The sequence below is a fragment of the Pelodiscus sinensis genome, chromosome 16, assembly GCF_052426305.1.
Source record: "Pelodiscus sinensis isolate ZL-2025 chromosome 16, ASM5242630v1, whole genome shotgun sequence".
Lineage (NCBI taxonomy): Eukaryota > Metazoa > Chordata > Testudines > Trionychidae > Pelodiscus > Pelodiscus sinensis.
The window spans coordinates 7752279-7768814 of NC_143067.1; the positions used below are offsets into that span (position 1 = coordinate 7752279).

The 16536-nt window shown below is 55.5% G+C and overlaps 1 protein-coding gene across 3 annotated transcripts in view; it reads left to right on the forward strand.

Annotated features, from left to right (window-relative positions):
• Positions 1–15946, forward strand: part of PDGFRB (platelet derived growth factor receptor beta) — a 75599-nt gene extending 59653 nt beyond the window's left edge. For all 3 annotated transcript variants that reach the window (XM_075900541.2, XM_075900542.2, XM_089769462.1), the window contains 7 exons: positions 490–608; positions 2741–2863; positions 5639–5750; positions 6087–6186; positions 6295–6400; positions 8016–8248; positions 9051–15946. In XM_075900541.2, coding sequence (XP_075756656.2) covers positions 490–608; positions 2741–2863; positions 5639–5750; positions 6087–6186; positions 6295–6400; positions 8016–8248; positions 9051–9201 — 944 coding nt within the window. In that variant the 3' untranslated portion in view covers positions 9202–15946. The remainder of the gene's footprint in view (positions 1–489; positions 609–2740; positions 2864–5638; positions 5751–6086; positions 6187–6294; positions 6401–8015; positions 8249–9050) is intronic.
• Positions 15947–16536: the final 590 nt, after the last annotated feature.

Below are 16536 nucleotides of genomic sequence, written 5' to 3' on the forward strand. Positions count from 1 at the left end.
CAAACAGGGACTCTCCATCCTAGCCAGAGCAGCCCTGTCCGCAGCAGGCCTGACCCGGGTGCACTGCAAACAGGGACTCTCCATCCTAGTCAAAGCAGCCCTCATCCGCAGCAGGCCTGACCCGGGTGCACTGCAAACAGGGACTCTCCACCCTAGTCAAAGCAGCCCTGTCCGCAGCAGGCCTGACCCGGGTGCACTGCAAACAGGGACTCTCCACCCTAGTCAAAGCAGCCCTGTCCGCAGCAGGACTGGGGGGCCATGGTGGACTGGGGAGCTCCTCCAACCAGCCGGGCTGGAGCAGCACTTCTGCCTGTCCCCCCATTTAATTGGTTAACCGGTTAGGCTTAACATCTAACCAGCTAACCCATCTAAATGGGATTTTACATCCCTGCTTCCATTCCCTCCCACACAAGCCCCGCTTTAATCCATGTGGAAGTCTGGTAACAGCTGTCGTGTGTGTCCCTCTCTCCTGCCTTCTTCTCCCTCCAGCTCCTGACCAGACGGACCGTGTGACCCTGATAAACGAGTCCCCGCTCCTCAGCTACACAGACCTGGTTGGGTTTAGTTTCCAGGTGGCCAATGGGATGGAGTTCCTCGCGTCCAAAAACGTACGCCTGCTGGGTTGCCTGGCAGGTTTGGCGGGAGGTGGCTCTGAAGGGGAAGAAATCCAAGCTCATGGCGAGCAACATAAAAGCTCCCTTGACCTGCCAAACCTTCATCAGGAGCCAGCTGACAAGGCTGCCTCCCTCCAGAGAGAACAGGCCTTTGCATGGAATAGCTGCGGACCCCCTCCAATTGCTGGCTCTCTCCTGGGGCCTCCTCAGCCTTCAGCCCCTCAGAACCACTCTCTGGTCAGGCCTCGTGCTGTTTTACCTCAGAGCCAGTAGCACACGCGCAGCCTTTGTGTTCCAGTCTGTGGCACAGCCCACATGGGCCACGCTCCCGGGGCAGCACGAGGGCTTCTGGGAACAGAGCCTGCGGTGGGAGTTAACAGCTGAACGGCCAAAGAGAACACGGTGCCCAGGGGCTCCCAGGCTAACGCGACTGGCGGAGCTTGGGCCAGTGGTGAGGGGAACTGAAGCGCTGCTGTTTGTTAGGAAGAGGATAGAGCTGGATCAACTCTTCTGGGGACCCGGGGCTATAAGATATCATGGGGCCTCCTAGGCTCTGGGGTGGGGCCTAATTGGGGGTTCAGAGTGTGGAAGAAGGCTCTGGGTTGAGGCATGCAGTTGGGTGCAGGAGGGGGTTCAGGGCAGGAGTTAGCGTGTGGGGGAAGCTCAGGGCAGGAGGTGGGGGCGCGGGGTGCTGGGTCTGGGCAGGAGTTAGGGTGTGGGAGAAGCTCAGGGCAGGAGGTGGGGGCACGGGGTGCCGGGTCTGGGCAGGAGTTAGGGTGTGGGGGAAGGTCAGGGCAGGAGGTGGGGGCGCGGGGTGCCGGGTCTGGGCAGGAGTTAGGGTGTGGGGGAAGGTCAGGGCAGGAGGTGGGGGCGCGGGGTGCCGGGTCTGGGCAGGAGTTAGCGTGTGGGGGAAGCTCAGGGCAGGAGGAGGGGGTGCGGGGTGCCGGGTCTGGGCAGGAGTTAGCGTGTGGGGGAAACTCAGGGCAGGAGGTGGGGGCGCGGGGTGCCGGGTCTGGACAGGAGTTAGGGTGTGGGAGAAGCTCAGGGCAGGAGGTGGGGGCGCGGGGTGCCGGGTCTGGGCAGGAGTTAGGGTGTGGGGGAAGCTCAGGGCAGGAGGTGGGGGCGCGGGGTGCTGGGTCTGGGCAGGAGTTAGTATGTGGGGGAAGGTCAGGGCAGGAGGTGGGGGCGCGGGGTGCCGGGTCTGGGCAGGAGTTAGGGTGTGGGGGAAGCTCAGGGCAGGAGGTGGGGGCGCGGGGTGCTGGGTCTGGGCAGGAGTTAGGGTGTGGGAGAAGCTCAGGGCAGGAGGTGGGGGCGCGGGGTGCCGGGTCTGGGCAGGAGTTAGGGTGTGGGGGAAGCTCAGGGCAGGAGGTGGGGGCGCGGGGTGCTGGGTCTGGGCAGGAGTTAGCATGTGGGGGAAGGTCAGGGCAGGAGGTGGGGGCGCGGGGTGCCGGGTCTGGGCAGGAGTTAGGGTGTGGGGGAAGCTCAGGGCAGGAGGTGGGGGTGCGGGGTGCCGGGTCTGGGTAGGAGTTAGGGTGTGGGGGAAGCTCAGGGCAGGAGGTGGGGGCGCGGGGTGCCAGGTCTGGGCAGGAGTTAGGGTGTGGGGGAAGCTCAGGGCAGGAGGTGGGGGCGCAGGGTGCCAGGTCTGGGCAGGAAGGAATTCAGCGCTGGGGTGGTGCAAGTCTCCAGGAGGGGAGGGGGCAGATGGCTCTGTACATGGCCTGTGTTCACTTGCAACCCGTTGGCCATGATTCCCGGCCAATGGGAGCTGCAGGGGTGGAGCCTGCAGGCCTTGGGCAAGATGTGCATGGGGGTGACAGAAAGGGTGGGGCTGAGGGCAGTCAGCCTTTAATGCCGCCCAGACTGTGGCACTCACACCCTGCCGCAGCCTTCAGCGTTGTGCGGGGTGCCCAGGTGGTGCTCCGATGGCAATTCAAAGGGGCCCAGAGCTCCCAGGCCCTTTTGAATCACCGGGCCTGAGAGCAATTGCCCCTCTGCGCCCCACCCCGTCGGTGGGCCTGTCTGCAGTTGTAGCTCCAGCTCAGTGGGGAGGGGGAACGGCAGCGTGCAGAGTGGAGTTTCTGTGACATGGGCACCCCCTCTAAGGGCTCCCATTCCCTTTCCTGCAGTGCGTGCACCGAGACCTGGCCGCGAGGAACGTCCTCATCTGCGAGGGGAAGCTGGTGAAGATCTGTGACTTCGGGCTGGCCAGAGACATCATGAGGGATTCCAACTACATCTCCAAAGGCAGCGTGAGTCGGGGACCCGGGCCCGCCCCCTTGTGCTCCGTGCCAGCCGGTGCACGCACACCTGGCTCTGCCGGGCGGTCATCCCTCTTCCCAAGAGTCGGAAGCCCCGACTCTCCTCCCCCAGCAGTCTGGATCCTCCATCAGCCTGACAACAAATGTTTCTTCCCTGCCTCTCGGCGGCCGACCAGGCCTAGGGACCATTAGTGCTCGTGACTTTACATAGCGGTTAGACTAGATAAGTGGGGAGCTATCGCCACCAGCCATGGAGAAAGGGGATCTGGGGGCAGGTACTGGTCCCCCAAGTCAGAGGGAGAAGGGGGAGATTTCTCTAATCCTGGCCAGAGCCACTGATGGAGGGACAAAGAGGGCAGTTCCCTCCGGGCCCAACAATTTACAAGGGCCTGGGGCTGTGGGCCTTTAAATTGCCCCCAGAGCCCGACATGGCGTGGTCCAGGCAGTGTTGAGGGCTGCCTGAGGGAGGCACGGTGCAATACGGGTGGTGCTGAGGGCTGACTGCCTCTAGTCCCGCCCCTTCCACTCCAGGGCCTGGCCACCCCTGCCCCCGTCTCTACGTCTGATGGAGCCACGAGAACATTCTTTCTAGAGCCCTGTGCCGGAACTTAGAGAAGAGCCTCTGTTGGTCCCGCAGCCCAGAGCGCGCTACCACCCCGCACCCTGTCCCCGTGCAGCTCGTAGCTCTGAGTCATCCACCAAAGCGTCCCCATGAGTCTCTCGCAGAGCTGGGAATGGGATCCAGCTCTTCTGACTCCCAGGGCCCTGCTCTAACCACTAGACCGCACAGAAAGAGGAAGTGCTTGTCTCGGGCTCCCCTGCGAGGGCTTTCAAGGAAGGCAATTCCGGTCTTTCTAGGTGGGAGAGGGCCCTGGGTTCTAACAAGCATCCACCAGGATGTTCTCTTGGTTGAAAGTTAACAATATGCGAGGCAGTGCCGGGGGAAGATGAATAATCCTTTGCTCTTCACAACAGCAGCTCCCAGAGAGTTTTATAAAGGAGATCAGTGTTATTGCCCCCACTGGACAGAAGGGAAAACTGAGGCATAGGGAAGAGCAGGGATTTGCCCAAGGTCACCCGGCAGCTCAGTGGCAGAGCTGGGGACTAGAAACTAGGTCCCCAGAGCAGGGGTTGAGCCACCAGCCCACCCTGGAGTAGTCAGGGTGCCTCTGCCTCCCTCACTTGCTGAATCGCTGCCCGCCAGGCAAGCTGGAAGCAGAGGGCTTGACGGGTGTAGGTGAGCTTCTCGGAATCCAGAAGGGGCCCACGGCACAAGAGCCTTGGCCACCCGCTCGGCTCATGGGCAGTGGGCAAGATCCCTCCCTTTCCTCCTCCGCAGCCCAGCTGGGGCTTTCCAATCCGGCCTGGCTGTTCCCTGGTAAAACAGGAAATGAAACCAGGCCCCTTTGCAATCCTTCCTGGGGATTATTTTTGATGCCAGTTGCGCAAGGAAATCCACATCCAGGGCAGCGCGCCGGGCACCCGGAGCTGCACGCAAGCCAGCAAAGCCAGGCAGTGTCAGTGCTGCAGAGGCCGGGTCGGATTGGGCCGCAGACAGGAAACACCAGGGGAAGAGGACTGGGGTGTCGATCTTGGTCCGACCTTCCTGGCTTCTTCGACAGCTCCAGGCAGATCCTGTTCATAGCGAGGCACAGTTGCCAGGTTTCAGAGGGCACCACCTTCGGCCGGGGTGGGTGGAGAGGGGCAGACGGGCCGCATTTCAGGGGCCTGCGCCAGATGAGTCAGTGGAAGGCCGGGCATCCGTGTCACTAGAGTCTCCATGGCAACAGGCAGGCTTGTGGGCCCAGCTGAGAATGGATGTAGATGCTGAGCAGATGCCTGGGTGGCTTCTGGCCAGAGCTGCTGCCCCATCCTGGGATAGTCCGGGGGGGATTCTGGCGTCTTCCCTCTCCAGGGCTGTCACGTCAGCCGCAGCAGCTCTGTCTCGAGGCCACAGTCCATGTGGCCAGGCTGGGGCAATGATCCAGCAGGAGAAGTCAGCTCTGGAAGGGAGGTGGCTTTGCTGGGCAGCAGGGAGGCCTCCGCAGGCGGACAGCAACTGTCGCTGCAGAGTGGAATTGGGAAGAGGGCTGCAGCTCTGCTGTCCTATCTGGCGGGTCAGTGTCACACCCTGACCCTGCTCTGGTAAATGGGGGGACAAGGCCCTAAGGGAAAGGGCTGATGCAAAGTGCTTGAGGGTGGAGAGTCGCTCCAAAGGGCGCCCCTCAGCCTCCTAAACTGGGCTCCATGGACAGTCACGGAGAAGGTGTCAAACTCCCCTGCCTATTGGTGCAGAGGTGAGCTGTCCCCAGAGGTTGGCTGGCTCCTGGCCCTAACCTAGTGCTGGACAACCTCAGTTACTGAGTGGGCCACACAAGTGGCCCTTCTCGGTGGGCTGCAAGAGTGTCGTAGCCAAGACAATCTCCCGGGGTAGAGCAGCTTTGCTTGCTGCACTTGTGTTCCCAGAAGTGGCGGGGGGTGCCCGTTACACCGTGGCAGCGCTGTGATCGGACGCAGAGGGAGCACACGGCTCCCCCAGTCAGTGTGGTGTGCGATCAGCATCCACCTCACCTCACGTGCCCTGGCTCTACCCGCGTGTCACTTTAGTAGGAAAACACCAACGCAGATGGAAACCAGGGGACTCCGGCAGCCCTGCGTGTGGGCCAAAATGTCTCACGGGCCACCCAGAGAACCCTGATGGGCCGCTTACAGCCCACAGGTTGCCCACTGCTGCCCTAACTCATTCCCGCTCTCTCGTCTTTCCAGACCTTCCTGCCTCTGAAGTGGATGGCACCCGAGAGCATCTTCAACAACCTCTACACGACCCTGAGTGATGTGTGGTCCTTTGGGATCCTCCTCTGGGAGATATTCACTCTGGGTAAGTATCCTGAGACTCACCCTCCTGCCGCAGAACACGGCCTGTTTCCTTCCGTTGTGCCTCACGCAGGCACAGCAGGGCTTGTCCCTGAATCTCTTTCCAGCCCCAACCAAGAGGGGGCATCTCTCCCTGAGTCCCATGCCACCCCATGCCAGGCAGGGCCCTCGGTGACGGAGCCTTGTCCTACCATATGCTGACCCGCTCCGGTCTGGTGATGAAGGTGGGGTAGGAATGGCGAAGAGAAGGGAGGGAGGTCCTAGTTTGACAACACTGACAGTGTGTGAGTGTTGGAGCCTTCCCATTAGCCTGGTTTCCAAATCCTCTTTCTCCTCCAAGGTGGGACTCCATACCCCGAACTACCCATGAACGAACAGTTCTACAACGCCATCAAACGTGGCTACCGCATGTCTAAGCCCACCCATGCTTCCAACGAGATGTAAGTGTTCACCGCGCACTGGCCACATCTCATACGGGAGGTGCCCCGCCACCCCTCCTGCCATCTAACTCTCTGTGGTGTCCTTTCCACCCCCCTTCCTCTCCCCAGCTACGACATCATGCAGAAATGTTGGGAAGAGAAGTTTGAGATAAGACCTTCCTTCTCTCAGCTGGTGGTACTGATGGGGAACCTCCTGGCAGATACATACAAGAAGGTATGTCCCATGAGTGCTCTGGTGGGGATGTGGGGAGTAGGCTCCCCTAAAGAGGCAGCAGGGCCTAGCAGCTAGGATACTAGCCTATGGCTGGTGAGTTCAAGTCCCTGCTCTGCTGGCTTCCTGTGTGACCTTGGGCAATTAGTCTCTGTGCCTCAGTTCCCCATCTATAAATTGGGAACAGTAGTGGCACTTTGCCCCCTTGGGGTGCTGTGAGGATTAGGAGTGTGATGGGGGGCGGTCACAGAAGACCCCTTGGGGGTGTCTCCCAGGGTGCTGACACTCACCTTCCTGCTCTCTGGGACTCCGCACCACCCTGTCCTGACGGGTCAGCTCCCTGGTCTCCCCCGGCCAGGGGCCTGAGTTGAGATCCCTTCCCCCCCACCCCCGGAAAGCAATGCAGACACTGAACCTCTTCAGGTACAAGGAGTGTGCAGTTTTGGGCCCAGTCTCCTGTGATACCACTCCCCAAATGGGATCAAACCCCCCAATGAATTACTTGAGTAAGCCCCTTTTAACAATGAAAAGGGGAACATGCACACTGCTTGCCCCCCCAGGTAATAATTGTTTCCATTGGGCTTGATACTAAGTAAAAGTGTTTTTAAGAAGTACAAACTGTAGGATTTAAGTGGTAATAAGTGAAAACAGGCAGAGCAAAGTAGGTTACAAACCTAAAGAAACAAAACCACTTGCTAATTCTACCCGACACCTCAGTACAAACTTTTCAGATTCATCCTAAAACCGCTTTTCTAGCTGCCCCTCCAAACCAGGGCTGTCTCCCCGACCCTGGGGTCTTCAGCTCCTTTCTTCAGGTGCAGCCCAGCCAAAAGACCTCGGCCCCTGCTTTCCTATTCTTTTTTAAGGAATTGAGGCCACTCCCTACCAACCACTAGATGCAGTCTAGATGCAGGGGAAATTTTTTCGAAAAAAGGCCACTTTTTTTAAAAAAAACCTGTAGTCTAGACACACCCTGAGTTCTGTTCCTGGGTCTTGCCCAGTGTTCTTGGGTCACAAAGGTGCATCTACATTGCACCCTGATCTCGACTTTGCATAGCTTATTTCAAAATAAAGCGCTATTCCAAAATACCCCTTAACCCTCAAGGGTTACAGGGACGAGGGGTACAGAGACACCAGAACAGTGCAGTACGCCCATTATTTTGAAATCTATTTTGAAATAATGAGCTGCTTTAAAGACCTCCGGTATCCCGAAATAGCTCCGCGATGTAGACGTAGCCTAAATTCCACATGCTTCACCAGTTGTCTAGCAATCAGCGTGCATGTCTCCGTCTTTGGACACCGAAGGTCTGAGTCTCCTCTCCCACTGCCGTAGAGCAGGAGTCACTCCACAATGGGGCAACACCCCAATATCTCAAATAGCTCCCCCAAAACTGAGCCACTCCTTGGCTGCTTGGAAATGGGTGGCCAGGAGGGTTTCATTAATTTGTGTCTGGGAAGCACCACGCGATCTGGTGATGGAGGGCGCTGTAGCAGTGTTTCAGTGGGTACATGGCCCGGGCTCTGTAGCTTATATGTCTGAGGATGCCGGCTTGACCCCTGTTACCGCTATCCACTCTCACCCGCCTCCTTTCCTTTGTAACCTGCCCCGCGGGAGCAGCGGTACCAGCAGGTCGAGGAGGAATTCCTGAAGAGCGACCACCCAGCTGTTCTACGCACCAGGCCCAGGATCCCAGGGGTCAGCAGTGCCGAGTTCCCCCCCAGCCCCGGAAGTGTCCTCTATTCCGCTGTGCAGCAGGATGGGGGGGACAACGATTACATCATCCCCCTTCCTGATCCCAAGCCAGATGGAATCGACGACGGCCCTCAGGAAGCTTCCATCAGCCGGGCCAGGTAGCAAACCCAGGCCTCTTCACGCTTCCCCGGCTCCGATCTCTCTCCCCACGGGCCTAAACAAGAAACACTCCAGAAAAAGTAGAAGCAGGAGAGAGTGGTCAGTGATGGTGGAGAGGGTTGGGGGAGGGGGAGCTGACAGGAAAAACTATTTCCCTGGGATGGGTTCCCTAGAGACCTAGTGGAATCTCCAGCCCTAGAGGTGTTTAAGTCCTGGCTTGACAAAGCCCTGGCCAGGATGATTGAGTTGGGTTGGTCCTGCTCTGGGCAGGGGGCTGGACTCAATGACTCCTGAGGTCTCTTCCAGCCCTGGGATTCTATGATTCTATGTCAAGCAACCCCAGAATCTGCTCCCTTCATTCTCGGGATCCTTACACCTACCCGCAGCCTGGCCTTTCCCTTCACAGCTGCCCAGTTCTTCTGTCTGCACTGCCAGATGGTAGTTGGAGTCCTCACGCCAGGCTGGGCTGGGGGCCCAGATCACAGCTGGACAGCGGCGCGTTGTTGTATATGCAGCACAGTGCCCCGATGGGCACAGCCCTCGGGACATTGACAGCTGCGCTGTGTGTGCCTCGGGGGTGAACTGAAGTTGCATCTTGTCAATCATTTTGCGGGAGGTGCAGCCTCAGTAGAAGCCTGTCTAAGATGGAGGGTGGCACCAGGCCGCTGTGGGGCCTAGCTGGTAATTCCTCGTGCTCCAAGAGAGCCAGCCATGTCTTTCCTAGCAAGTGGGCCCTGGCTTGGGACGTCAGAGACTTCAGACAGTGCGTTAATTTCTCTCCTTTCCCTCCTCCCCCTTTAGTTCTATGCTAAACGAAGCAAACACGGCGTCCACCATATCCTGCGACAGCCCCCTGGACCCGCAGCAGGAAGAGGAACAAGCACCAGAACCGAAGTCAGGCTGCCAGGAGCCAAACCCAGAGCACCACACTATGGAAGAGAGTTTTCTGTAGCAGGGACAGGGCCGATGCTACCCCACAGCCACCAGTGAAACCAGCTGGGGGGCAGCCAGGCTTGGTGGAGAACTTTGTGGGGTGCTTGTTTATCCCACCCTCCATCCGAGCTCCTAGCACAGTGTGAGTTATAGAGGGACCTTTCCCCACCGCCAGCCTCACTGCCACACTCCACCCCATCGACCAAACTACTGAGATGGGGAGGGGTCTCCACACAGTGCTCCCAGACTGAGGGGCAGGACTCCAGCGGGTCTCCAGGGGAGATGCTGCTCTTCACTCCACTTGTTTGCTATCCCAGCCTCTTTCATGAATTTCAGCGTCCGTCTGGGCCAAAGGGGCCTCTTCACTGTTCTGCGTATCAGCCGTGCTGTGGTACAGCTGCCGCGGTGCCGTATGCGGCTGGCTAGACAGACCGATTCCTTGCAGCTCGCTGGTGCGGTGTCGGGAGCCAATAGGCCAGGCCCCAGACACTGGAGAACCAGGATTTTACTGAGTGGATTCTTTCTCCAGCGCAGCAGAGCTACCAGCGCCGCTGAAGAGAAACCAGCCGTGGGGTCTGGAGACGTTCGGTCACCGACCGGCATTCTTCCCGCTTGTCCTCTGCAGCCTGTCTGAGGTGGGCATGGCACTACAAGCATTATGGTACAGATTACCTGTGGCGCTAGGCCACGATGCTGCAATACCCCAGGCGATATCCTAGGCTGAACCCACAACAGCGCTCTGGGCTCCCAAGGGCCAACCAGGAACCGAAGAAGCTCTGATAACGACTCCGCTGTAGCAGCCACAGCGCAATCCAGCCTTAACTTCCTCTTCACAGACTCTAAGCCTAGACAGTCTCCACATCGCTCATGTAAAGGGACCAAATCAGATCTCTTAAGTCATTAGCCAGGGCCAGTATAGGAACAAAAATGGCTATTAATGAATCCCCCAGTGCCTGCTGGGAAAGTCTCTCAGCTAGCTGGCTCTAGACTGTTCATTTTATCGGTGGGAAGCAGTGGTATGAAGCTGATGTTCATACGAGTTTCCCTTTCAGTGTCATCTGGATCCCTCCCGTGAATTGTAGCCTCTTTCCCTACAAGAGTCAAGAGAGAGAGAGAGAGAGAGAGAGAGAGAGGTTGTGAAGTCATCTGAGAGCTGCATGGGGTTTATGAGCCTGCCACTTAGTTTCTTTGTACAAATACATGGGGGAAGCCAAGCTTTAAGCAAAAAGCAGCATTTGTTTGCCAGAAGTAGTCATTCTTGCGCTGACAGGATTCATGGAGCCTTGCAGGATGGCACCTCTTGGTACCCAAGCAGAGGGGAAAGGATCAGGTTATCAGATGGGAAGTGGGCCCAAGACAGGGTCTTTCTCTTAGGCCAGGTCTACACTGCGTGGATAAAGTCGTCTTAAGGTACATAACTCAGCTATGTAAATAACACAGCTGGAGTCGATGTACCTTAAGCTGAGCTTGGCGCCGTCTCCACCATGGGAGGTTGATGGGAGAAAGGTTCCCGTTGACTTCACTTACTCCTCGCAATGGAGAGGAGTACTGGAGCTGATGGCCCCCTCAGCATTCGATTAAGTAGGTCTTTACTAGACCTGCTAAATCGAACTCCAGAAGATCAATCGCCAGAGCGTCGATCCTCTGGTACGTGGAGACATGGCATTAAGAAAGAGGAATGCAGAATGGAAATATTGGAGTTCCCTGATCTTGCTTCAAATCCCTCCTCGACGCCCATTGGAAGGGCTGTGGTCTGTAGTGCTCTGAGCTTCCACTCATTATTCGAAAAGAGTTAAACCAGTAAGAAAACAAGGAAGCCATGAAATCCCCACCAGGGTGGCTGAAAAGCCATAAAACCAGAGAAGTTATGACCATGTCTTCATCTTGGAGACCAGCATTTTCTCCCATTTGAATAGCATCCAATCGCTTAGCTGCCTTTCCCACCACGCCTCCAGCTCCCTTGAGCTTCTCCGCCACACACAGAGGCTGTGCTCATATTAACAGAGATGGCTGGAAAGGTTCAAAGTTTCCATAATGTTCTATGTGGCGGTTTGTTGGCCAGTGTATAGAGTCGTTTAAAACTGTCCACCCAAAAACAGTGAAAATGTTGGTGTTTTCCAACCAGCTCAGGTAGTTAATGGTGACATATTTATAAAGTGAAAACAAAAGGAACAGTTACCTGTGGGAGGAGAGGGTGTTATCTTTTAATAAAGCTAGAGGGGGCACTGTTAGTGGTAGCCAGCCAAGTGTTACTGCAAGCCATGGCCCGTGATTATCTATTTCCTGCAGCTGTAGGCAGATTTCTCCTTCCTCCTCATCCTCAGGAGTCACTCTGAGAATGGCAACTGGTTTCCTACCCACTCTTCCTCTGTTCATGGTGCAAGATCCATTTTTGTGGCCATTCCTCAGTCAAGAAATGCCTCTCCAGCCACAGGGAAGCAGCAACACAAGAGATCTTTGGAGTCAGCCCATTTTTCCTCAGTTTCTCTGAATGTTCTAACCACCGCAACCTCTGCCAGCTGAAAACACACCTGGAGGGGAAACTGCTCGTATCAAAGAATTTTGAGTTCTGCTTGTGTCCCAGCTGGTTCAGACATCTTAGTATGGGTGGATTGAATAGATCAGCTCTAGGGTCAGAGCCTTTATCTGTCAGGGCAGATTTCTCTTTTTATGATGCCTCATGCTAGGATGTGGTTTAGAACCTGCGACTTAACTCATTAGCTAGTGCCTGCATGTCAGCCCTTTGCAAAATGTAATGTCCAGATCTGAGCTGTGAATCCGGGGCTAGTGTGGCGTATGGCAAGGTGTGCTGGTGTGACCACTGTCTGCCTACATCTACCCCCAACTTGCCTTCCACTCCACTGAGCTGGAGACTTTGGCTGGTTTCACATCCTCCTGCGAAGGGGTAGTGACTCGCTGCCTTGTCAGAGTGAGACAGCCACTCCGACAAGGACAGACAGTGCACGCCAGGTGAGCCTCCCTCAAGGTAAGAGTCCAGCTGGGTAGTGCGGTCAGCTTGTTTTAATTCCCAAACAGCCAATGCATACAATGCTAGCAGCTTGATGGTCAAAGGACACCTACCCCTTGCAGTTGTCAGAAGAAATTCCCCTGCCAGGGGTTACGGTTCTCACCCCTTCTCTCTCTGCTGCTGAAATTTCCACCTGGATCAGCCAGACTTTTAAAACCATCCCTTGTCAGCAATTTTGTAGCCATTATTGGTCCAGTGATCTCTTGAGGGGAACCAGTTCCTCCTGGGGTTGTATTTTGTATCGTTACTCTTTGTATTTGTTTTTAATGTTGAGGGATGGGTCCAAACTGAACCCCTTTTCAAGAACCCCAAATGTTGGCCTCTCCGGAACCCCAAAAGGGAGCCCAGTCCTGTAGTTTGGGCCCATCTCTGGTATGTTTTTTAATCTCCAGTCATAACAAAGTTATCCGCTGTACTATATGCACATTCCTCCTGCCAATCATGATTTTTTTGGTGCCTCTGTGTGTCCAGGGGACTATTGCTACACAACAGTCTCTCCATGTTTAAGGTGCTTCTCAGACTGACCTGTGTGATTATTTTTTTTTTTAACGTTTGTCATTTTCTGTTGTGTTGCTTTTCTGTAAGGAGAGTCACGTTCAGTGTTTTTTGTCGCATTGTAAAATCTAGAGCACAGTGGACTTTACTTGTGGACAGAGGGAAGTGAGTTACTCCTCTGGGGACCAGCAGGCCCTGGGTGGAGTTGGAGCCAAGAGATAGGAGTTAGAAGTGCAATAACAATGAGCAGTCAGGAGAAAGTTGGCCAAAATGGGGGTCAGAGACTCACCTAATGTAGAGTCGCCAACTCTCTAGGACAGGGCTGGGGAACCTTTTTTGGGTTGGGGGCCATTGACCCACAGGAAAATCAGTCAGGTGAGAAGCAAACAAGAAAAAACCAAGTCCTCACTGATTTGGCCCCCGACTGAGAAGGAAAAAGACCCTCCCCACATTCCCATCACACACCAGAGCTGGGGGGCAGGGTCCAGGCTAGAAGATTTTGTGTGCTCCAACCCCATGGGGAAATGGCAGGGGGGCTGGAGTGCCAGCGTGGGCTCCCCAAGGAGCCCTCACCCTCAGGGGCTGGATCCAGGCAAGCCAGGTGCCTTAGGTTCCCCACCCCTGCTGTAGGAGGTACAGCACCCACGGGCAGGAAATATGCAGGGTACTTGATAAGCGCTGGATGGAGAGCATGGGCGCACCATGTCATGTCAGTTCACAAGACTGGACTAAGCAGAGGAGGCGTATCTCATAGCTCTATTCTATTGGGAGAAATTTGCCACCACCCAAGCAAGGAGGACTGAGAGGATCCCTGCCTTGTTCCGCTGCACCGATTCGAGAGAGAGCTTAGCTCACATGTCTAGTCCATCTCCACCTCCCAAGCAATACAGGGTTGTTCCCTGCAGGATTCCTGCTCCAGCTTAGTTTTAACTTGCACTTTACCACTGTTGAAGGCCTCATAGCGAGGCAGTCCCAGAACAGGGGGGAGCTAAGAATGACTAGCCACCTGGCCCTGCTCTTCCCCACATAAAGGGAAGGAGAATTTAAAGACACAGAGCCTTCATCCTCACCCTCCTGTCCTCCCCCACATCAGTTAGTGCCCATCCCAGCTCTGCCAGGATGCAGGCTGGCACAGGTTGCACACAGATTGCAAAGGGGTTAAAAATACCGACCCAGGCCCACAGACCCTCCGCACACACACAGGCAGGGCACTGGGAAATGCTCCCGTGGGCCCGCTTTAGGGTAAAGGCCATGCTAAATGAGGCTCCTGTTCCTGTCCCTAGAGCACGGGCAACCCTAAATACCCCGCCAGTGGCTTCTCTGCAGAGTTCTATTCAGACAGCAGAAGGGCAGCTGACCTGCAGCTTCTACATCACATTGCAACAGGTGCCAAAACTGCTCCAAGGCACATGGGGCCAAGCTGCTGCAGCCCCTGGATTTCCAGACCTCTAAGGACATTTGCTTAGGTCCAGCTGATCAGACACCTGAGCAGCATCACCCAGGTCACTGACACAGCGTGTCTCGGTGACATTGCCACAGCCGGGAATGTAACACATGGGTGGGGATGGGGGGAAGCCGTTAATGAAATTCTGCCCAGTGAGATCAAACCGAAGTGAAATGAGCCACTCCTCCCCCGGCACGTCTCCTTCCCCTCACTTTCAAGCCTCGCTGTAGGATCAGCAGCTTCCTTCCGACAAGCAGTCGTTTCAGAGCTAGCACTTCTCTAGTTCCTCTAACCTTGGGTTCCAACTTCTTCGGGTTTGGCGGCATTAAATAGGTAGGAGCCAAAGCATGAGGACAGAACTGGAGCAGGCCGTCTGACGCAGGCCGTCCCTAAAGCATTTCGGTCATGCCCCAAGTGTCCAGTGGGAGGGAGGAGGTGAAGAAAAGGAAGGGAACATCCTTCAGGAAAAGGACAGTGGGTTAGGAAGCAGCTGCGGTAGCCTGGGGCAGAGTTAAATGAAAGTGAATCAAATCCAGTATTTCACTTGGAGCCGCTCAGCAATGCCATTTGTTAAGATGAACGTATATTTTTGCTGCCTTCTTATGGTCTCCTCTATGCCTTATAGACGGGAACCACTGGGGAGGGATCTGCCTGCCATGCAGACCAACCCATTCTTTTCCAGGGCCACGTCTTACACTACGCGGAAGATCCGCGCTGCCGAGTTCAATCTTCCGAGGTTCAATTTAGCGGGTCTACTGAAGACCTGCTAAATCAAACTCAGAGGATGCCTCTGTTGGTGCCAGTAGTCCTGCGCCTCACAAGGAGTAAGGGACTTCCTGCTGTGTGCACAGCATGGAAACACTAAGATATGTCACCTCCAGCTATGTAATTAACGTAGCAGGAGTTGTGTATCTTTAGTTGACCTTCCGCTGTAGTGTAGACCAGGCCTAGGTATGGTACTTATCTGTGGCCTTTCTTACTGCGCTATCTGTGTGCCCAACTGTCTTCAGTGTATTTGTCCTCACAGCCCCTCTAGGGCAGGGCAGAGCTATTATAGCCTCTGTATAGAAAGGAATTGATGCTTAGAGAAGCTAAATGACTTGCCCAGGGTCACATAAGGAATCTGTAGCAGAGCAGGAAACTGCATCCAGGACTCCCAATGCACAAGTTAAAGGGAATTCCCCTTTTCCTTTGGAAGGGCAAACCCTGCGCTCAGACATACCAGGGTAAATCTAGTGTGCCCCAGTGTAGTCATGGCGTTGTTCTAGATTTACCCCAGAGTTACTGTGAGAATGAGCTAGGCCAGACATGTGATTCATTCCTTCTAGACTTGGGGGACGGAATAAAGTTAAAGAGCCAAGCAGTGGAAGGGCATATAGCTCTGACCCTTATGTTTGCTGGGTCCCCCCTTTATAGCCTGCACTATCCATTCCAAAGCATTACTGAGTTTGCCCACTAATTTCTCTCACACCCTCCCCCGGTACAATATGGAGACTCTGTTGGGAATGCACCTTTCTGTAGCATGTTCTAGGCCTGTGTGGAATCTCTGAATAGAAAAAAAGTACCAGGGTTGGCATTTTTCCCTTTAAGCTGTCCTAAGCCATCATGGGGGCAAGAGACACAGACCGGCATTCAAACTAAGGTACCAAAGAGTTAACGTTATCCTAGGTTTACAGTGTATTTGTAGGGTTCTTATTAAGCCACATTTATACCAGCGAGATATTATTTTTATGTCGTAAACTTTATACACATGTTTTAATGAAAGATTTTTTAAAATTAAAGGCGTTTCTTTTTTCAGCTGCTTTCTCTCTGGTTGCTAATTTGTGGTGGCGGGCGGGGCGAGGGGTTGGCTGTGGTTTCTTGCCGTAATCTCATATCAGGGAGGCGTTTGTGTATGGGGTGGGGATGAAGATTAAGCATGGGGCGGCTAAGGGAAAAGAATGTTAATATGCTGTGCAGGGCTCCCCGAGCTTAGGGAAAGCTGAGCCGTGGTCCTGAGCAGGAGAGATGGCCTATATAGCCAGCGGCTGGGCCCAAGCACCTGCTGCGGATGCGAATCTCTTGAGTCGAGCCCTCCAGTTCCTGAGCAGGGAAGCAGGTGAGTGGAGGGGATGACTCATTCAGTAGCCCTGCGGGGAGATGAGCTGGGTTCTTAACAACCCCTCTTGGAGTCTCTCCCTGCCTCTTCCCCTCCTGCAAAAGGTGACAGAGCAGCCCTGTGGCGGAGGCGTCCTGGTTGACTCTTCCCCATCTCAGTACAGACGGGTGGGGGGTGGGGTGCTTTCTCCCCATCTCATAGGGGGCTGGGAACAATGTCTCTGCAGCACCCCCAGTCCTGGTCAGCCTGTGAACCAGCACGAGGCTAGGCACCAGCCGGCTGGTGCATG